The 18626-nt window shown below is 40.3% G+C and overlaps 1 protein-coding gene across 2 annotated transcripts in view; it reads left to right on the top strand.

The window, feature by feature from the left end:
• IQGAP2 (IQ motif containing GTPase activating protein 2) overlaps positions 1-18626 on the top strand; it is a 267127-nt gene that overhangs the window by 167158 nt on the left and 81343 nt on the right. Inside the window, exons 7-11 of one of the 2 annotated variants that reach the window (XM_063453608.1) lie at positions 280-393; positions 6408-6586; positions 11816-11903; positions 13060-13223; positions 15168-15255. In XM_063453608.1, coding sequence (XP_063309678.1) covers positions 280-393; positions 6408-6586; positions 11816-11903; positions 13060-13223; positions 15168-15255 — 633 coding nt within the window. The remainder of the gene's footprint in view (positions 1-279; positions 394-6407; positions 6587-11815; positions 11904-13059; positions 13224-15167; positions 15256-18626) is intronic. The other variant, XM_063453609.1, reaches the window with a different exon arrangement.

Raw genomic sequence — 18626 nt, 5'->3', positions numbered from 1 at the left:
GTGCAATAATAAGGCTATAACATATAAAATATTCAATATTGATTAATGTGGACATTTGTCAATGTTATCAAGTTATATATGTGAGGTAGAACCAAAATGGTTTGATAAAAAACTGTAAATAGTGCTCAGAGTCTTGGTAGCATAACTACTACCTTGAATTGTAATGTGTTTATTGGTGTTCCTTAGAGCGCCCTTTTAACATATAATAAGTGCATACATGTATCTCAAAGAATGTGCTTACCAAGCTTAATTAACACTGATTCCATGTCTCTTTTCCAGAGGAAGAAATCAGCAATATGAGGAAAGAACTGGAAAAATATGGCATTCAGATGCCGTCTTTTAACAAAATTGGAGGAATTTTAGCAAACGAGCTCTCCGTCGATGAAGCTGCCTGTAAGTTGAATTAATCTTATTGTGACTTTGCGTCTTAATATTTAGGTATGTCACTCTACATGTTTTACATTTGGTTGTTGTCTTCTCTTTTCAATGTTATCGCAAACCGTATTATTTATAGACGATGTAGCGGAGTGTAATGTTAAAATCCCCGATCTCCGCTGGTTCCACAGGTAAATCCGCAGTCAGCGCTGAAAAGTAAGGCAAGTTCCCAAATCCTCCCAATAACCAGACGAAACACAGTTTGGGAGTCAACAACTCGCTTTATTCACAGCTGGCATATTTATACAGTTCCCCATGCAAGAGGTTTCCATACAGTAAATCCAGGGGATTTCTCCCATCATGCAATGTAACTTTCCCAACAGGCTGTGCTGCACGAGAAGGATACTCCCACTAAAATGGACGATTAAGTGGATTATCCCCTCGTGCAGCAGAACTGACAATCTGTATTAAAATACGGTTTTTACATTCTATTCGGCAGATTTAAATGACTGAACGTTCGGCAGGTAGCTGGGACCTGAGCGCATCTTTTGGGAGAATACCGCTCAGTTCCCAGCTGAACTGACCGAACGCCGCATAAAATACACTTAGCCATCGAGTTCGGTTTAAAACTACCGAACACCAATGGGGAACACAATGTGAGGAGAGCGGAACTCCCGAACGCTCTGGAAGTCCAGCGGTGTTCGTATCATTGAGTAGCCGTTTTTAGTACCAGGCACTCGACGACCGAACACTGCTGGAGAGACAAAGGATCCAAGATGGCCGACCGCCGCATGGTCAGTAGTCGAACGACGGCCACCTAGGAGAGCCTTTAATTACCGATTGCAACATTGTTGCAATCGGTTAACGAGCGCCACACGACTTCTAAGTGTGTGGTCTACCTGGGGAGCCCGTGTTCGGTTGGCGAAGGGCCCGGATGGCCGCAATTCGTCAAACGAAGGGTTTGTATGCTGGTAGCTTAGGGCTGCCAGCATGCGAACGGTCCTATAAAATACACACAATATAGAAGATACAGTCCCCCCTTACAGCTTATGGACAACCTCTACATATCATAGTCCAGAAGTGGCTAGGTTTGCCACAATGCTCCCCCAGAACCAAGCCGGCATACACAGTCTGATCCCAACGGATCGGCTTGGGGATGTCCGGGGAAGTACTCACAGATCATTTTTCAAGTTCAGTTTGTCTAGATAACCCGTCGGCGTTACCGTTTTGCTTCCCTGGGCGATAATGGATTGTAAAGTCAAAGGGCTGTAGCGCCAAACTCCAGCGCAACAGTCTGGCATTGTCCCCAGCCACACGGTTCAGCCATACCAACGGGTTGTGATCTGTGAGTAGGGAAAAGGGTTGTCCATACAAATAAGGTTGCAACTTTTTGAGGGCCCATACCACGGCCAGGCATTCTTTTTCAATGGCGGCGTAGCTTACTTCCCGGGGTAACAACTTTCGGCTCAGGTAAGCTACGGGATGTTCTCCGCCATCTGCTCCTACTTGGCTTAGCACTGCTCCCAATCCAAACATTGAAGCGTCTGTGTGAACAAGAAATCGTTTAGTTGGATCAGAAGCGGCAAGTACAGGAGCATTAGTCAAAGCAGTTTTGAGTTGTTGGAATGCCTGCTCACACTCTGGGGCCCAGATCACCTGTCGGGGAAGGTTCTTGCGGGTCAGTCAGGGGTTTGGCCAGGGCACTGTAATTGGGCACGAATTTTCTATAGTACCCTGCGGTACCTAGGAATGCTAACACTTGCGTTTTGGTCCTGGGGGTAGGCCACTTGGCCACAGCTTCAATTTTAGCCGGCTCGGGTTTCTGCTGCCCACACCCCACGCGGTGACCCAAATACTGCACCTCTGCCATCCCAATATGGCACTTGCTGGGTTTCAGGGTTAGTCCTGCCTCCCCAATACGATCTAGGATGGCCCCTATATGCTGTAAGTGTCGATCCCTAAACTCCAGCACGTAAGATACAATAGGGGTCCCATCGGGACTACTCTCCCCCTCCCAGTGCTCCCGAATTAAGTCTAGCGGGCCCCGTACCCTCCTCCCGAACAGCAGTTCAAACGGGGAAAACCCTGTGGACTCTTGGGGTACTTCTCTGTACGCGAACAGTAAATGGGGTAGGAACCTTTCCCAGTCTCTATGGGCCTCTCCAAATGTGCGGAGCATCTGTTTCAGCGTACCATTAAACCTTTCGCATAGGCCATTGGACTGGGGGTGGTACGCTGAATTTACTATTGGCTTAATGCCACAGAGTTTCCATAATTGCTGGGTGACCTCGGCGGTAAACTGGGTGCCCCTATCAGATATGATCTCTTGGGGAAACCCTACTTGGGAGAATACCTTCATTAGGGCCTCTGCCACTGTTTCGGCATGAATATTGGAGAGGGCTATAGCCTCGGGATACCGGGTGGCATAGTCTACTACCGTTAAGATGTATTTTTTCCCGGAGGGGCTAGGTGTTGGCAAGGGCCCCACTATATCTATGGCCACCCGACTAAAGGGTTCTTCTATGATGGGAAGGGGGCAGAGTTTGGCTTTATGTCGGTCACCCCGTTTGCCTACCCGCTGGCAGATGTCACAGGACGTGCAGTACTGTCTTACGTCCTTAGAAATCCCGGGCCAGAAGAAAGCGTGGGTCAACCTATATCGCGTACGGGTCATCCCTAGATGGCCAGACAGGGGAATATCGTGTGCAATCCTAAGCAATTCCTGCCTATACTTCTGAGGTACCACTAACTGTTTAGTCGTTACTGTGACTGACCCTCCAATTTCGCGTTCAGCAATGCGATACAGTAGCCCTTTCTCCCACATGTATCGCTCCCCCTCTGACCCTGCCTGGTCAGTGTGTACCCGGTCCCTGTATATCTGTAGCGTGGGATCTGATTTTACCTCGGCCTCAAACTTAGTCGGGGTATCCCAGGATAAACGTGTCGGGTGGGGGTCTTGGTCTCTTACCTGAGCCTCAGAGTGTGTTGGTGGAGCCATGGTGCGAGCCTGTTGCCGGGTGGTTACTGGATGGGCTTCCTGGTAGGGAGCCTGTGGAACAAAAGCAGAGGTCATCTGGCCCAAATCATTCCCCAGAACATCTGCCGGTAAATTCTGCATTAGTCCCACTTCTACTGTCCCCTCTCCCACACCCCAGTTCAAATGTACTTTCGCAGTGGGTAGTCGGTACACAGCTCCCCCGGCTACCCGGACTGCCACAGATCCGCCAGTATGCGTCCCCTCGGATACCAAATGGGGTGCTATCAGGGTTAAGGTAGCTCCCGAATCCCGCAGTCCCTGAACCTCTTTCCCCTTAAGGGTTACCAGCTGCCGGTGATGCTGCCGGTTATCGGTGGCTCGGACCGACATCACTTCATGCAATATACCCAGGGGTTCCTCCGCATGAACACTCCACAACTCCTGAGTGGTTGGTTCCCTCTGATAATGGTGGGCAGCAGCCCTGGGCACCGGGTTTGGGCGCCCCTGATTCCAGGTGGGCTTGCCACGGTTTTGGGTACATTCCCGGGCCATATGCCCCCATTGTTTGCAGGAGTGGCATTGGATGTTGGCCCGCCCATTATATCTGGAAGGTGGAGGTAAATTCCCTTGGGAAGGACGAAACGGGGCTGTGTGCGCTGGAGGTGGTATAGTGCTAGGTAGTCCTGTGGGTCGGGAGTAGTTTTTGGCTATAGGTCCCTGGTGTCTCCGTGCATCAAAGTGTTGGTCGGCCAATCTAGCTGCTTCAGTTAGGGTGAGGGGTTTCCTGTCCCGCACCCATTCTTGTGTCTCAGGAGATAGTCCATTAAAAAACTGCTCCAGCAACATCAGCTGGCGTAATTCCTCCATGGTGGTGGCTTGGCTGGCTTGTATCCACCCTTGGGAGGCTTGATCTAGCTTGTGCGCCCATTCAGCGTCCGAATCTCGCTCTGGTTTGCGCAAGTGTCTGAACTTGCGTCGGTATGCCTCTGGAGTAATGGCATACCTCTCTAAGATGGCTCGCTTCACCTTCTCATAATCCTTGCTGTCCTCACTGGGCACAGCACGGTAGGCTTCGGCTGCCCGACCTGCTAGCTTGCTTGCTAGCAGTTGCACCCATACTGTCCGCTCTAACTCATGCAAATCACACAGTCTCTCAAAGTCCTGCAAGTACCCATCAATCTCATCCTTTTCCTCGCAAAATGCTTTGAAGGCCTGGTACGGGATCTTGGGCTTTACCGGGTTGTAGAGGGACCCGGTGGTGGACTCTGTTCGAGCCAGTGTGTGCTGCGGGCTGTGTGCCATTACGTATTCCTGCACATTTGTCATCACCAGATTCATCATGGCATCCGATACAGGCTGCGGCAAAAATGGTAGCCTGGTCCTCATTTCTCTCACGTAGAGAGTTTCTTCCATGACTGCTGAGGGTGTAGCGCTGCGGGCTTGGTCTCCCTCCATCAGCTCGGCAATTAGTACTGCCTTGGTTTTGCTGCTGGCTACTTTACCCCTGGCTTCCAGTAGTTCCTTTAACGTCTGTTTCGTTAGTTTAGAATAATCCGTCTCCATTCACTTCGGCAGTCGGTTCTTTCGTTGAATTCTGCTTGCCATTCCCTTTTCTCATTCGGCAGTTGTAATTTGCACGAATTGCGCTTTTTCGGCTGTAAGGACGGATCCCGTCGCTTGCCACCAATTGTAGCGGAGTGTAATGTTAAAATCCCCGATCTCCGCTGGTTCCACAGGTAAATCCACAGTCAGCGCTGAAAAGTAAGGCAAGTTCCCAAATCCTCCCAATAACCGGACGAAACACAGTTTGGGAGTCAACAACTCGCTTTATTCACAGCTGGCATATTTATACAGTTCCCCATGCAAGGGGTTTCCATACAGTAAATCCAGGGGATTTCTCCCATCATGCAATGTAACTTTCCCAACAGGCTGTGCTGCACGAGAAGGATACTCCCACTAAAATGGACGATTAAGTGGATTATCCCCTCGTGCAGCAGAACTGACAATCTGTATTAAAATACGTTTTTTACATTCTATTCGGCAGATTTAAATGACCGAACGTTCGGCAGGTAGCTGGGACCTGAGCGCATCTTTTGGGAGAATACCGCTCAGCTCCCAGCTGAACTGACCGAACGCCGCATAAAATACACTTAGCCATCGAGTTCGGTTTAAAACTACCGAACACCAATGGGGAACACAATGTGAGGAGAGCGGAACTCCCGAACGCTCTGGAAGTCCAGCGGTGTTCGTATCATTGAGTAGCCGTTTTTAGTACCAGGCACTCGACGACCGAACACCACTGGAGAGACAAAGGATCCAAGATGGCCGACCGCCGCATGGTCGGTAGTCGAACGACGGCCACCTAGGAGAGCCTTTAATTACCGATTGCAACATTGTTGCAATCGGTTAACGAGCGCCACACGACTTCTAAGTGTGTGGTCTACCTGGGGAGCCCGTGTTCGGTTGGCGAAGGGCCCGGATGGCCGCAATTCGTCAAACGAAGGGTTTGTATGCTGGTAGCTTAGGGCTGCCAGCATGCGAACGGTCCTATAAAATACACACACAATATAGAAGATACAGTCCCCCCTTACAGCTTATGGACAACCTCTACATATCATAGTCCAGAAGTGGCTAGGTTTGCCACAGACGAGAATAAAAAAAATCTGTAAACTGTGATCTTATGTACTTGAGTGTATCCCACTGTAATGCATTGTCAGGCTCAGCATCCTAAAGGACACAATGTGTAGGTTCATCGGAAGTAAACTAAGAAAGGCCACCTATTTCACATGCAGATGTCTAATTTTTAATTTGTTCCAATTAACCCGCTTGTTTGTTTATACTGGTCGCCTCTTCCTGGTTTGTGATTCTCATTTTGTTTGTGTCTCATCCTGGGTTGTTTTTTTTTTTTTTGTGAACCCACTATTGAAATGGTCCATTTCCTGTCCCCACAGAGCGACATCTCAAATACCAAGAATCAAAAGCATGTGCAGATAATCTGAGGGTGAATGCTTTTGTTTTCCAAGGTTTAATCCTTTGTGCTTTTCCCTAATTTCAGTACATGCTGCCGTGATTGCGATTAATGGGGCTTTGGACAAGGGAATTGCAAGTCAAACGATGGTAACACTCAGAAACCCCAACGCAATGCTTCTAAATGTGGAAGAGGGTTTGGAAGACAATTACCACAAAGAGCTCGTACAAGCAAAGAAAATTAAAGAGGAAAATGCAAAATTAAAGGTAAAGCATCAACCATAATCCTATACATCCCATCATCCTATCATTCCAAAATGTCAAAATTATGTTTGATTTTACTTCATGACCTACTGATAGCTATATCAGTAGCTAAATAATAGCATGCGATGTAAACATAACAGTTTAAAAATAAAAAGGCAATGTTGTACATTGCAGGGTTAAAACACTGCACCAAAACCACTTAATTGAGATGTCGAGGTCTGGGGGACTTCAATGATCCTTTAACTGTGCATGACTGCTTTAGTAGCTAGGTGGCACTATGTACAATAATATGATAGGTGGTGGGTTTTTCATAGGATATATAATTGGGTGTGTATCTGGTGGTGGGGTAATGTGGTCAATGCATTTGAGCACAACTTGTGTCATGACGGGTTCACTGTAAGTACTTCCCACCAGTGATCTATACATTGATCAGCCACAGCAGTAAAATCACAGACAGGTGAAGTGACTAACATTGATTTTATTGTTGGGTGGCTGGGTGCGTGTGTATCGTTTACCTTGGGAAGAGATGGCAGCAGAATGCACGATGGGAAGAAGGCAGGCCGGCGCAGGCAGTGTTTTGCTCTGGGTAATCTTGGGTCCTGTGTGTTACTTTGTCATGTATCACCTACATAGATATTGTTGCAGACCACGTACACCAATTCATGGCATTGTTGTTTCCCGATGGCAGTGGCCTCTTTCAGCAGGATAATACACCCTGCTACACTGAAAGACTTCTTCAGAAATGGTTGAGGAACATAACAAAGAGTTCAAGGTGTTGCCATAGCCTCCAATTCCCCAGATCTCAATCCGATTGAGCATCTGTTTGATGTGCTGGAACAAAAATTTGATTGATGGAGGCATATCCTCGCAACTTGCAGGACTTAATGGATCTGCTGCTAATGTCTTGGTGCCAGATACCACTTGACACGTTCTGAGATCTTATGGAGTCCATGCCTCAATGCTTTTGAGATGTTTTGGCAGCATGAGGGGACCTACTATATTAGGCAGGTGGTTTTTATGTTGTGGCTGATCGGTGTATACTCACCCCCAGTTCCTTAAACATGTGTACCCAAATAACAGTACTGAGAGTGAGCTGCGTCTGGGAGAACATGTTAGGAAGATGGGAACAAAACAAAACCACCACCTGCAGCCCCCAAATCTTTTAGATGAGGTGCTCTGGCGAACCGCTGTAACTCAAAGGAATGGGATGGAGGTGACTGGCTGTGTTGAGCCAATTTGGTAATTGGCACTTCCACCTTCACTGAAGCAGTGTGCCATGGCAGGATAGACCAAAGTGCAACTTTGAATCCCCTCGCTCGAGTAAGCAAGAGCCAAGCATTTGCTTATGATACCAGGACTCATGAGTTTGTGCGCACCTCACTTTTGCCTGCATGGTCTTAGATTTTATATATTTTGCTTCTGTCCAAAGGGGACTTAAAGATGTCCGCCGCCATGTAGCAATTTATGTGTGAATGACAGAAGCTATAATAAGATAATAACATGTAATATGTTATCATATATAACAAATGGCAGATTTTTAGTTAAAAAAGTAAATATTGGTTAAATCACAAGCAACATTTCATTTAAAGAAGTTTATTTTAAAACACATTTGTTTTCCATTGAAGCCATTGCAGAGCGTAATCTGTATTTTCATGCCCCTCATTCATGGGTCTCTTCCAGTGAATAACTAACATTGTGCGTGGTATCGATGATTCAGGAGTCTCCCATGAGTTGATTTCTGTTGCTTGCACATCATGCATGGAATGCCTTCTTTCTTACTCTGCGAACATGCTGGAGTTTCCCTGAGATCCAGCTGTGTAATCATTTGATTGTCACACATGAGGAGTCTGTATATAAACCCTTTATTAATGACTTGAAAATGTATGGAGTTCTGTGTCCAGAGCTTGGAATCCAACAGTGACTCTGATCGTTCCAAACACATAAACCAGATCAAATCTGAAATCACCGCTAATAAAGCACCAAATCTGCTCTTTGATCCATTTTGTGTATAGGTAAACGTAGAGATGGTATATACAGTGCAGCTTTACGCTACAGTTTTTTAAGTTATTTCACATCAATCTGCACCCATTATCCCGTAATGACAAATCAAAAACAAGATTTTTGAAAACTTTGAAAAAGTATTAAAATGAAAAAACTGAAATGTCACATGGACATAAGTTTTCTGCATGGTATCGATGACCTAAATAATTAGTAGGAAAGTTCTGCTGGGTAAAAGTTCCCATTATACTCTTTAGATTTGCTCTAACGCATTTACCAAACCTGTCATTCTATGAGGGTCAATATGACCCCCATATTAGCATAAGAGAGATTAAAAACTTCTGAATGCCCCTACTTTTTTTACAGTTTGTTTACAGGCAGGCCCCCCGTGTAGTAGGGGCATGTCTCCTAAACCGCGAGCAGCCAATGGCTGCTCACTGTCATTTCAAACTGGATATAAATCAGTATCTTATATAGAAGTGATAGAGAGCTATGGTAAGGGTACGTGTAACCAATAGTTATAATGTTGCAATATGAAAAAGTAGCTATTTAGATCAGTAACACAGCCTATTGGTTACATATACTCTTACTGTAGCTCTCTACCACTTCTATATCCTGCTTTAACCCCTTCCCGACCAACGACGTATCAGGTACGTCCGACAAAAAATGGTCCTTAAGGACTGCAGACATACCTAAAAGAGCGGTCACATGGTCGCCATAGGTGTCCATAGTGCTGCCAGCAGGGGTACTGCCTAAACTGACAGGTAGTATCCCTGCAGGTAATAAAAATAAATAAAAATAAAGTTAATACATGTAAAAAATATGTGTGTGTGTGTATATATATATATATATATATATCTCATAAAAATAATTAATTAAAAATAAATATAAAATTTTAAATTTAAAAATATATATGTAATTTTAGTCCAAGTGTATTTTGATATTAATATATATATATATATATATATATATATATATATATATATTTTAATATCAAAATACACTTAGAATTAAATGATATATATATATATATATATATATATATATATGTATATATAAATAAATAAATAAAAATAATATGAAATATATATATGTCCATATACATAATTGTTCAAATGTACATATAGACTTCAAATCTATAAATATGTATATATATTTAAATTCTACGTGCATATTTATGAATATTTTTACATAATTAAGTAATTTTATTGATTGAAATTTGGGGTAATGGCTTGACAACCCAGGCCGAAAGTCCAGAGAATTTAATTTGCTAGCACTATATTTAACCCTGTAACTTTACAAGACACCATAAAACCTGTACATGGGGGGTACTGTTTTACTGGGTAGACTTCGCTGAACACAAATATTAGTGTTTCATAACAGTAAAACTTATCACAGCAATGATATCATCAGTGAAAGTGACTTTTTTTTGCATTTTTTACACACAAACTGCACTTTAACTGATGATATCATTGTTGTAATGCGTTTTACTGTTTTGAAACACTAATATTTGTGTTCAGCCAAGTCTCACAAGTATAACAGTACCCCCATGAACAGATTTTATAGTGTTTTTGAAAGTTACAGGGTCAAATATAAGACCTTTTTACATAGAAATTTGCCTGATTGGTTATGTTGCCTTTTAGAGCGTATGGTAGCCCAGGAATTACCCCATGATGGCATACCATTTGCAAAAGAAGACAACCCAAGGTATTTCAAATGGCATATGTTCAGTCTTTTTAGTAGCCACTTGGTCACAAAAACTGGCCAAAGTTAGCATTCATAATTGTTTTTTGCATTTTTAACATACAAACAAATATAAATGCTAACTTTGGTCAGTGTTTGTGAGTAAGTGGCTACTAAAAAAGACTGGACATACACCATATTGAATACCCTGGGTTGTCTACTTTTCAAAAATATATGGCTTGATGGGGTTAAATTACATTGACCGGCTTCGAAAATGTCCCATATAAGACATGGGTACATGATGACTAACTGTGAAAATTCCAAATTGGAAAACTGGAATGCACACCCTCCAAATAAGGTCTTTAAGCCCCCAGAGAACACGACACACCTATATAACACATCGAGAAAAAATGGTTTGGAAATCGCAAAGTGCTACTTGTACTTATAGCCCTATAACTTTCCAAAAAAAGCTAAAAACATGTTGACATTTGGTATTTCTAAACTCAGGACAACATTTAGAAACTATTTAAAAATAATTTAGCTGTAGATGCGCAACAGATTTTGGGGGTCAAAGTTCGAAAAAGTGTTTTTTTTTTTTTTTTTAATTTTTTATCATATTTTATAATTTATTTTATGGTCAATTATATGATATGATGACAATAATGGTATCTTTTGAAAGATCATTGAATTAGCGAGAATAACGGTATATAATGTGTGGGTACAGTAAATGAGTAAGAGGAAAATTACAGCTAAACACAAACACAGCAGAAATTTAAAAACAGCCCTAGTCCTAAACGGTAAGAAAATGGAAAAATGGTCTGGTCACTAAGGGGTTAAATGACTGCGAGCAGCCACTGGCTGCCCGCGAGTAGGATTTAACCTCCATTTTATTAATAGGTTTTAATGCGGGGGTGGGGGGTAGGAATTAATATTATTTATTACACGGAGGGAGCTGGTAGCGGTGACGGCTCCCTCCTTGCTTTTTTTTTTTGGGGGGGGGAAAGGCGCAATGTTATTTTCGTCCTAATGGCCGAAAACAAATAATTTTTTACCGAATTTCGTCCGAAAAACAAATGTTTTACGGATAAAATTTGGAATGGATGAATTCAAGTTTTATTTAGTACAAATTCATTCGTACAAAATGAAAATTTCACTGGTGCACACGTCTAAAAATCAGTAAAGGTAAATTGTTTTTGTTATAAATTAGTCTAGTTGTTAAAATGTATTATTAGTAAGTCACTTAAAATGTCTCCGAACTGCTCTGCCCCTGGTTATACCCCCAGCACACCACTAAACGTAGTGTCCCTCTTTGTCCTTTTGAAATGTTGGAAGATAACTGTATGATTTGTAATATATGTAAAGTACCTTGGATGATGACATTATATAAATATTGCTAAATAAATATTAAACATTTGATATATAAAAATCAGGAAACCAGTTTATTGCTCCTAGAGAGCCAAGCTTCAAGGTATTCATAATAAAGTTAGTTTTAAGTTACATATTGTCATGTATTAATATTGATAATATTAAGTGGTTTTATCGTCCCTGCAGAATAGTGTCATTTCTGAAGAAGAAAGGGATGTATATGAAGAATTACTTACCCAAGTCGAGATACAAGGCCATATCAATAAGGTTAACAGTAAGTATGAAATGCCAAATGCTTAAAGGGAAATTATCTTCGGGAAAAAAATAAATCTACACTCACATTGTTGATATAAGCAAACTTATCATAGTGTTTTGTTATCAGACTGATAGGTTTTGTGTTTCTTGAGAAACTATATTTAAATATTTTGAACATTGGAAGGCCACCTTTATGGTGTATCACAACACATACAGTGACAGTATTTTAAATAATCAGGAGAGTAAAATGCGTCGGGAGCAATACGTTAATCTTCCAATGCATCCAGAGACTTTAATAGTCATTCTCCTAAAATCAATGAGCCAATGAGATCACATATTTTTATTTTATTTTTACATACTCTATTAGAAAAACTGTAAAGTAACTGAAAATAAAATATTAATGCCAAAATTATAAAATGTACAGGAATATTTTCCTTCCTTATTATACCTATTCGGTTTACATATTAGTAGAGAGTGAGACACTCAATTTTAAGTCCGTTGTGAGCTTATCTTGAAATTGAAATATTACATTCATATATTCACAGACAGTGTGTTTTTGCTTATTTTTTTTTATTTTTTTTAGAATTGACCAATAATAATCTTTCACATGTGACTTGGTCATTGGACAACATCATTTGTAATTAGCTGATCATTTCCCTTTAAGAAATAACCTGTGTAGTGATTGGATTGCGTGTGGAAGTGTAGAAATGAGTGTGAAAAGAGAATATTTAAATGCAAGCAAACTAAACTAATGCATTTCTTATGTTCTGCATGAGTTTTAATAAGCTATTGCTTTACCCCCTCTAACAGGCAGCCTCACTAGCCGAAAAGCTTGCAGCAGCTTGCGTTCGTGCTTGTTACTCTTTCTTTTAGCTATTTATTGTCTTATAAATTTTGATCCCTCTCCTTTTACTGCGATGGGAATAAGTCACGGAATGTGGGATTATTCCAACACCATGATTGGTGCATATCAAGGACAGTCAACGTAACACTACAGCCTTTGCAGAGCATTCTGGGTTATGGGGGATGTTAACAGCCAAAGAGAGGGTCGGCTGCGGCTGTTACATAGTAACATGTTAAATAGCTATATATGTAGTTATACGTTCAAGCAGTAACATGTGGAAAACCTGTATATTTAATCTGTGCAGTCTTTGTAAGAATGTCTTTGCTTGCAGCCAATGTAGCCTTAGTCCAAGTAAATGAGGCCATTGACAAGAACGATGAAGTTGCTCTAATGCAGAGTCTGCTGCTCCCTGTTCTGAGTCTCTTTGAAGTTCAGCAGCAAAATTCGTCATGGTACCTGACACAGTTGTGTAATTCTAAAGAACAGAAATCGCAGGTAATGGAGACGGCTTTAGACCATCTGGTTCATCTCTCATTAGGGTGGAATTCCAAAATGCCTTCTTCTAACTGTTTGTTAGATTGTTCGCTTGCACGAAACACTAAGATAAGACGTTCGATGTTGGTGTTTAATGCAGTAGAACAGTCTAACGAGCAGCTGTTAAAACTGGATTGAATAACTTTATTCAAATAACTTTTTTTTAAATATGTGTATCTGGTTAGGGCTGGGTCAATGGGCCCTTTCTAACCCTCCACCAAATGTATGTCCTCTCTCAACTCCTGGTATAAAATATGTGAATATGTCAATTTATTGTAAATAAATACATTGAAAAAAAAAGACAGATTACCATTGCAATGTTTTGACCTTTTATTGGTATTCGTCGGGCCTAACAAATAAATCAGACATTGCCAGGGCATTTATTAATTATTATTACATACCTGCAGCCTTGAGTGAAGATACAGGATTATTATTAGTAGTATTTTAGAAGAGACCGTATTGACTGTAAGGACTCGGAATTGGAGATTCCACTTTGAAAGTAGCAAGTATTTTTGGTTTACGTTCTGCTTTTTAATGTAAAGACACATAGCAGTGATCGGCCATGTCTCTAATAAATCAAAAGTGATATGAGAAAGCAATTAGGTCCCAGTTCAGGGCATCACTTAGACAACGTGATTTACAGGTTTGCAGGAGCAATAAATTATAGCTAAACGGACCTCTATTGGTCCAGTGCAATGGGCAGTCGAGGGATGGGCATCCTGTATAAACCCAAAAAACAATTTCACATTTACTGGGAAAGACATAACAATATCTGATTGTAGTTGGTGCCCTTTAACTATATATTGACCCAAGAATGGCAAATGTAAAATATAAAACATTTTTTGACTCCAATATGAAGGAATGACAATGATGTACACTTTATTGATATCCCCACTATAAAATAATTGGGGTACCATAACATTTTTGACTATTGAAGGTCCTTGATACCTTTAGTATTTGCATGTGATGCCTGTAAGTAATTTAAATCTCTACATGCAGTAGGGATTGTATGTGTCCAACGTAACATCTTGCAAGAACTACGCATGCCTGCATGTCTGTCCTGCAACTGGCTGCCTTACTTTTCATGGGATGTTAACGCTGCTACATCACTAAGATCCGTGAAAATCCGGACACAACAGAGATTTCTTCCAAAGACCGTTTTAGTACAAAAACTGAAAAATGCAGTATTGCGCTCAGATGTATTTGCTAAGCTGTGAGTTGTTGTGAACTGGTGATATATTTGCTAAATACAAGTCAGAATTTGAAAAACAAAACAAAAACAAATCTGCAATTCGGTCTTTTTTTAAAGGTTTTAATTGAGCAATTTTGTGATCATTTCTAAAACTGAGCATCTCTGTTGACAGCTCATTGCAGCACACAGCTCCGCAACTAACAAACCTTTAGGGCGATAATCTGCAGACTCGTTCACTCACATGTCTTTTATCATCTGAGTACCATGACAGTTTATGACATATACATCAAGGAGATTTAAAGCCCACTAAAGAGCAACAGCACGTTTATTTGGGGGATACTTGACTTTGTTTAATAGAGATTGAATCACAAAGCATGCTTTAATACATCATTTTATACCGAGGTCAACTTCGTTATTATAAACCTGTTTTGCAAATCCTTGAAGTGAATTTCTTGCTATTTTGTTTCCATTAAGTTGGTATCCGACGCTCAGATATTAACTTTAATTTTCTGTTTTAAGTGTGCCCTTCGCATAATGTTTAAATCTGAAACCGATACATTGAGATAATAAAAATAGTCCCTTGGTAAATATTGAATGTTCTTATGATCTTCCTGTACCTTTTCGTGTTGGCTAGATATTGCTTTGAATGACTGATGGCTATTTTTCTTTTGCATAACATTAATGTAAAGGTCTTTCTCCTCCTGATCCCTTAGAAAGCAGGTGTTCCCAGTACTCTTGACAAAAGCGAGGTTCAGAAAGACGTTAGTGTTGCCAATAAGGATTCTGAGGCTCATGTTCTTAGTGAGTAAAATCTTTGGGATACTTCCTGTCTCACTCTGTAACCACTGATTAGTGCATGCAACGAGAAATTGAAAGCAATTAATCTAAAAATTGGAAATTTTATCAGATCACAAATCTTGTAAATAAATGTTGTTTCTGTTACTGTCCTTCTCAGTGTTGCAATAACTCCAATCACCAGTCTGTGCAGTTTTGGGAGTATTCTTTATGTATCAGGTAGTTAACATTTCTCTGTTTCATTCCATGAACCATTCCAAAGGACAACCAACATTTCTGCTCTAATGTAGCATTGCTTGATCATATCAATGTTTAAACTCCTTTCACCCCATAAAGCATGGCAGTTTAAATCGATCACAATTGTAGTAATCGTTAATAGAGAATATTATATTTTGATGGTACTTTGGCAAAGCCAATGAATAAAATCAAATCATCCCAATGCACCTTAATTGTCCCAAAACACACACAATATTTTTTTGTGAGTTAGCTACACGATCAGACTGACTTTTCCCTCGAAAAACAAACAATAAATTAAAACACGTTTTGTAAAATGTTACAATACTACAAATCCTGGACCATGTAGATTTCGCTATTTCTTAAATGTTTTACGGAGCTGAAAGGTTTAAACCTATTGTACTTGCATGTAAGAGCATGTTCTAATCGTATTATATGATATCATGCTCCAATGCCAATTTCATCGACCTTCTGCTAGGAGTAAGTAAGGCGGAATTCTATTTTTCGGTGTTAAGTCACCATTCGGTTATAGATGGTGACTCTGTTATAATTTCATGCAGACCTTAAAAGTGGCAATTATTCTAATTTGTATTAAAGCCTATGCCGTATCATTTGTTAATCAAGTCACTCAAATCTGTAAAACCAGTTTGCAAGATTAGGTAAAGGGATTTATTAAGTCTGTCCCTGGTTGATTAAGTTGATTAAGCACCCACCTTTTCTACATGACCATATGGGACGTAACGCCCTAAACGTCCAAATAGTTCCAAAGGACTGCTTTTACGTAAGACACCACGAACAGAGTCCACATGCAGGAAGTAAATTTATTGCACGAAAGGCACGAGTTTCAATTAAAAAAACAAGAGGAGGAGATGTCCGTGTTAATCAGTTAGTCATTGCTATCCTCCAACCAATAATCACTATCGTATGAAATAGTAAATCTCTACTAGCAGCAGTTTAACAAGTAACTTATCTTTTCCTGTAACGTCAATGATCTCGTTTATAAATGTTTGTGGGCACATTAAGAATTTTTAATGATTTATCTAACATAGGCCATTTTTTTGTTTTGAGAGGGTTCCAAATTTGTAATGTGTAATTTCCTTACTAACCAGCATAATGCTCACAACTAACACCTTTGTGCTTTGTAGTGCATTGATCCATTTCTGTGTCCATTCCCATTACTTTGTGCATGAGTGTGATATCGTCGTTACTTTGTGTCTTTTTCTTTATTGCTGTAGCGCTAGAAGAACATGCGTTGTGTTGCAAGACAAAGCCATCTTACAGTCTTGTGCGTTTCTGCATTCTGAGTTTAAAAAAAATACTTTGTACTAACATTTATCCATCGCTGCATCTGATGCAGTTGTGTGTTTGTTTGTGTGTGTGTTTATGTTTGTGCGTGTGCGTGTGTGTTAAAAAAAATCAAACAAACAATGAAACCAATACATTATTAACCATTCAATGTGTCAGTCTTTGCTAATAAAGGTCTCGGTTTAATATTTTTGAATAAGCTTTTCAAATGATTTACTATTTTTGGATAATCTTTTTAAATATATATATATTAGTTTTTTTTGAAAAAAAGTTTTAATTATAAAAACTAAATATTACAAAAAAAGCCAAAACATTAAAATATTTTTCTAAACATCAACAATTCATTTTAAAAGTTTATCCAACAATATTAAATAAATTGACAAAGCTACGGTAATCCAAAAACAGTAGATCGAGGTCAAAATGAAATAAAACCATTACATTGTATAAGTGATTTTACAACACTGGTTTACAATTAACACTGTAATCCCCATGTTGCACATATTATGTAGTATGACATGTCCTCTCTTATAACCAGAATTATGAGTCATTATAGTTCTATAACAAATTAAGATTCATAAAATCACCATTGTATTTAAACATCTTGGGGAGTACATTACAAAATTTGAAATTGAACCACAGGATAGAATTCTAGACGTAACGGTGTACAATTTCCCAATGATTAAATGATTTTTTAAAATATATAAAGGTAGGCTTAATTTTAGATAGAATTAGATTTACTGTACTGTGCAATCATTACAAGGTATATACTTAGAGATTTTTTTTTTATACCCTGGCAAGAAAAATGCTTGGTATATTTTTGTCTAGAGATCAGTCAACTTGTAATTGAATTTCAGGAAGTTAGAATAACATTTGTTATTGGTTCTTCTTTTGGATGGGAAATTGCCATAGCAAACACTTTATAATTAGCTTTTTGTTTATGTTGTGGTTTTCTGTTTGCATAATGACTTGTATGTTGTGACAGCAGGTCAAGGTGTACATGGATCCATAGGAAAGGTTAACATTCCCTGTAAAAGTAGTGGGCCGTTCTGTGATAGTGCTCTAAACATGGCACCATGCCTCCCCAGTGAGGAGCATTGTTTCTTTGCTTCTATGGGTGGCGAGTCAGCTTTACATTTCACATTCAGGATTTTAGCCATTGTGTTCTCAATGCGTAGAGGGAGACGAACACACTATTGTATGCTCACACATATAACACATTGTTGTAGTCAAAGTGTGAGGTGATGGCTCTTCCCTAGATCGTCCGTGTTCTATTTAGCATACCATCCAAAGTGTTTCAGTGCTGGGTTTGTGTATTATTTTAGTAGATTGATTTTGTAGATTACTTCAGAAATGTTAAGATGTGAAAGTTATCTACCTTAGGCCAAGGCTTTCATACCAGCTGGTAAGTAAGTAGGTGACCACTTGACCTTATGTCATTTGCACTAGACTGATTGGTACTTGCAAGCAAAGGAGGGATCCGCATTCTCATCACTTGTAGACCTCGGTGCACTGTATCTAGGGCTGGCAAACCCCCATTCCATATAGTGAAGACAATGTAGTCCAGGCACTCACATGGTCTTTATTATACAGCAGTTTTATTGGAAAAACAAGGCAAACACAGCAGCGTTTCGATCCCCACTTTGTCAAGCTTGACAAAGGTCCTAGTGTGGATTGAAATGTTGCTTCCTTGCTGTGTTCTCCCAATAAAACTGCTATTTAATAAAGACCCTGTGGGTGCTTGGACTACATTGTCTAGGCTGGAGAGTCATACATTGCCTACATGTGAAATTATTGTTAGAGGAGATACTCTCCATGTTTTCTTGATATGATATGGTTCA

Source organism: Pelobates fuscus, chromosome 5 (assembly GCF_036172605.1).
Source record: "Pelobates fuscus isolate aPelFus1 chromosome 5, aPelFus1.pri, whole genome shotgun sequence".
Classification (NCBI taxonomy): Eukaryota; Metazoa; Chordata; class Amphibia; order Anura; family Pelobatidae; genus Pelobates; species Pelobates fuscus.
Note: the sequence above shows the minus strand (reverse complement) of the source record. Positions and strands in the feature narration are given on the sequence as shown.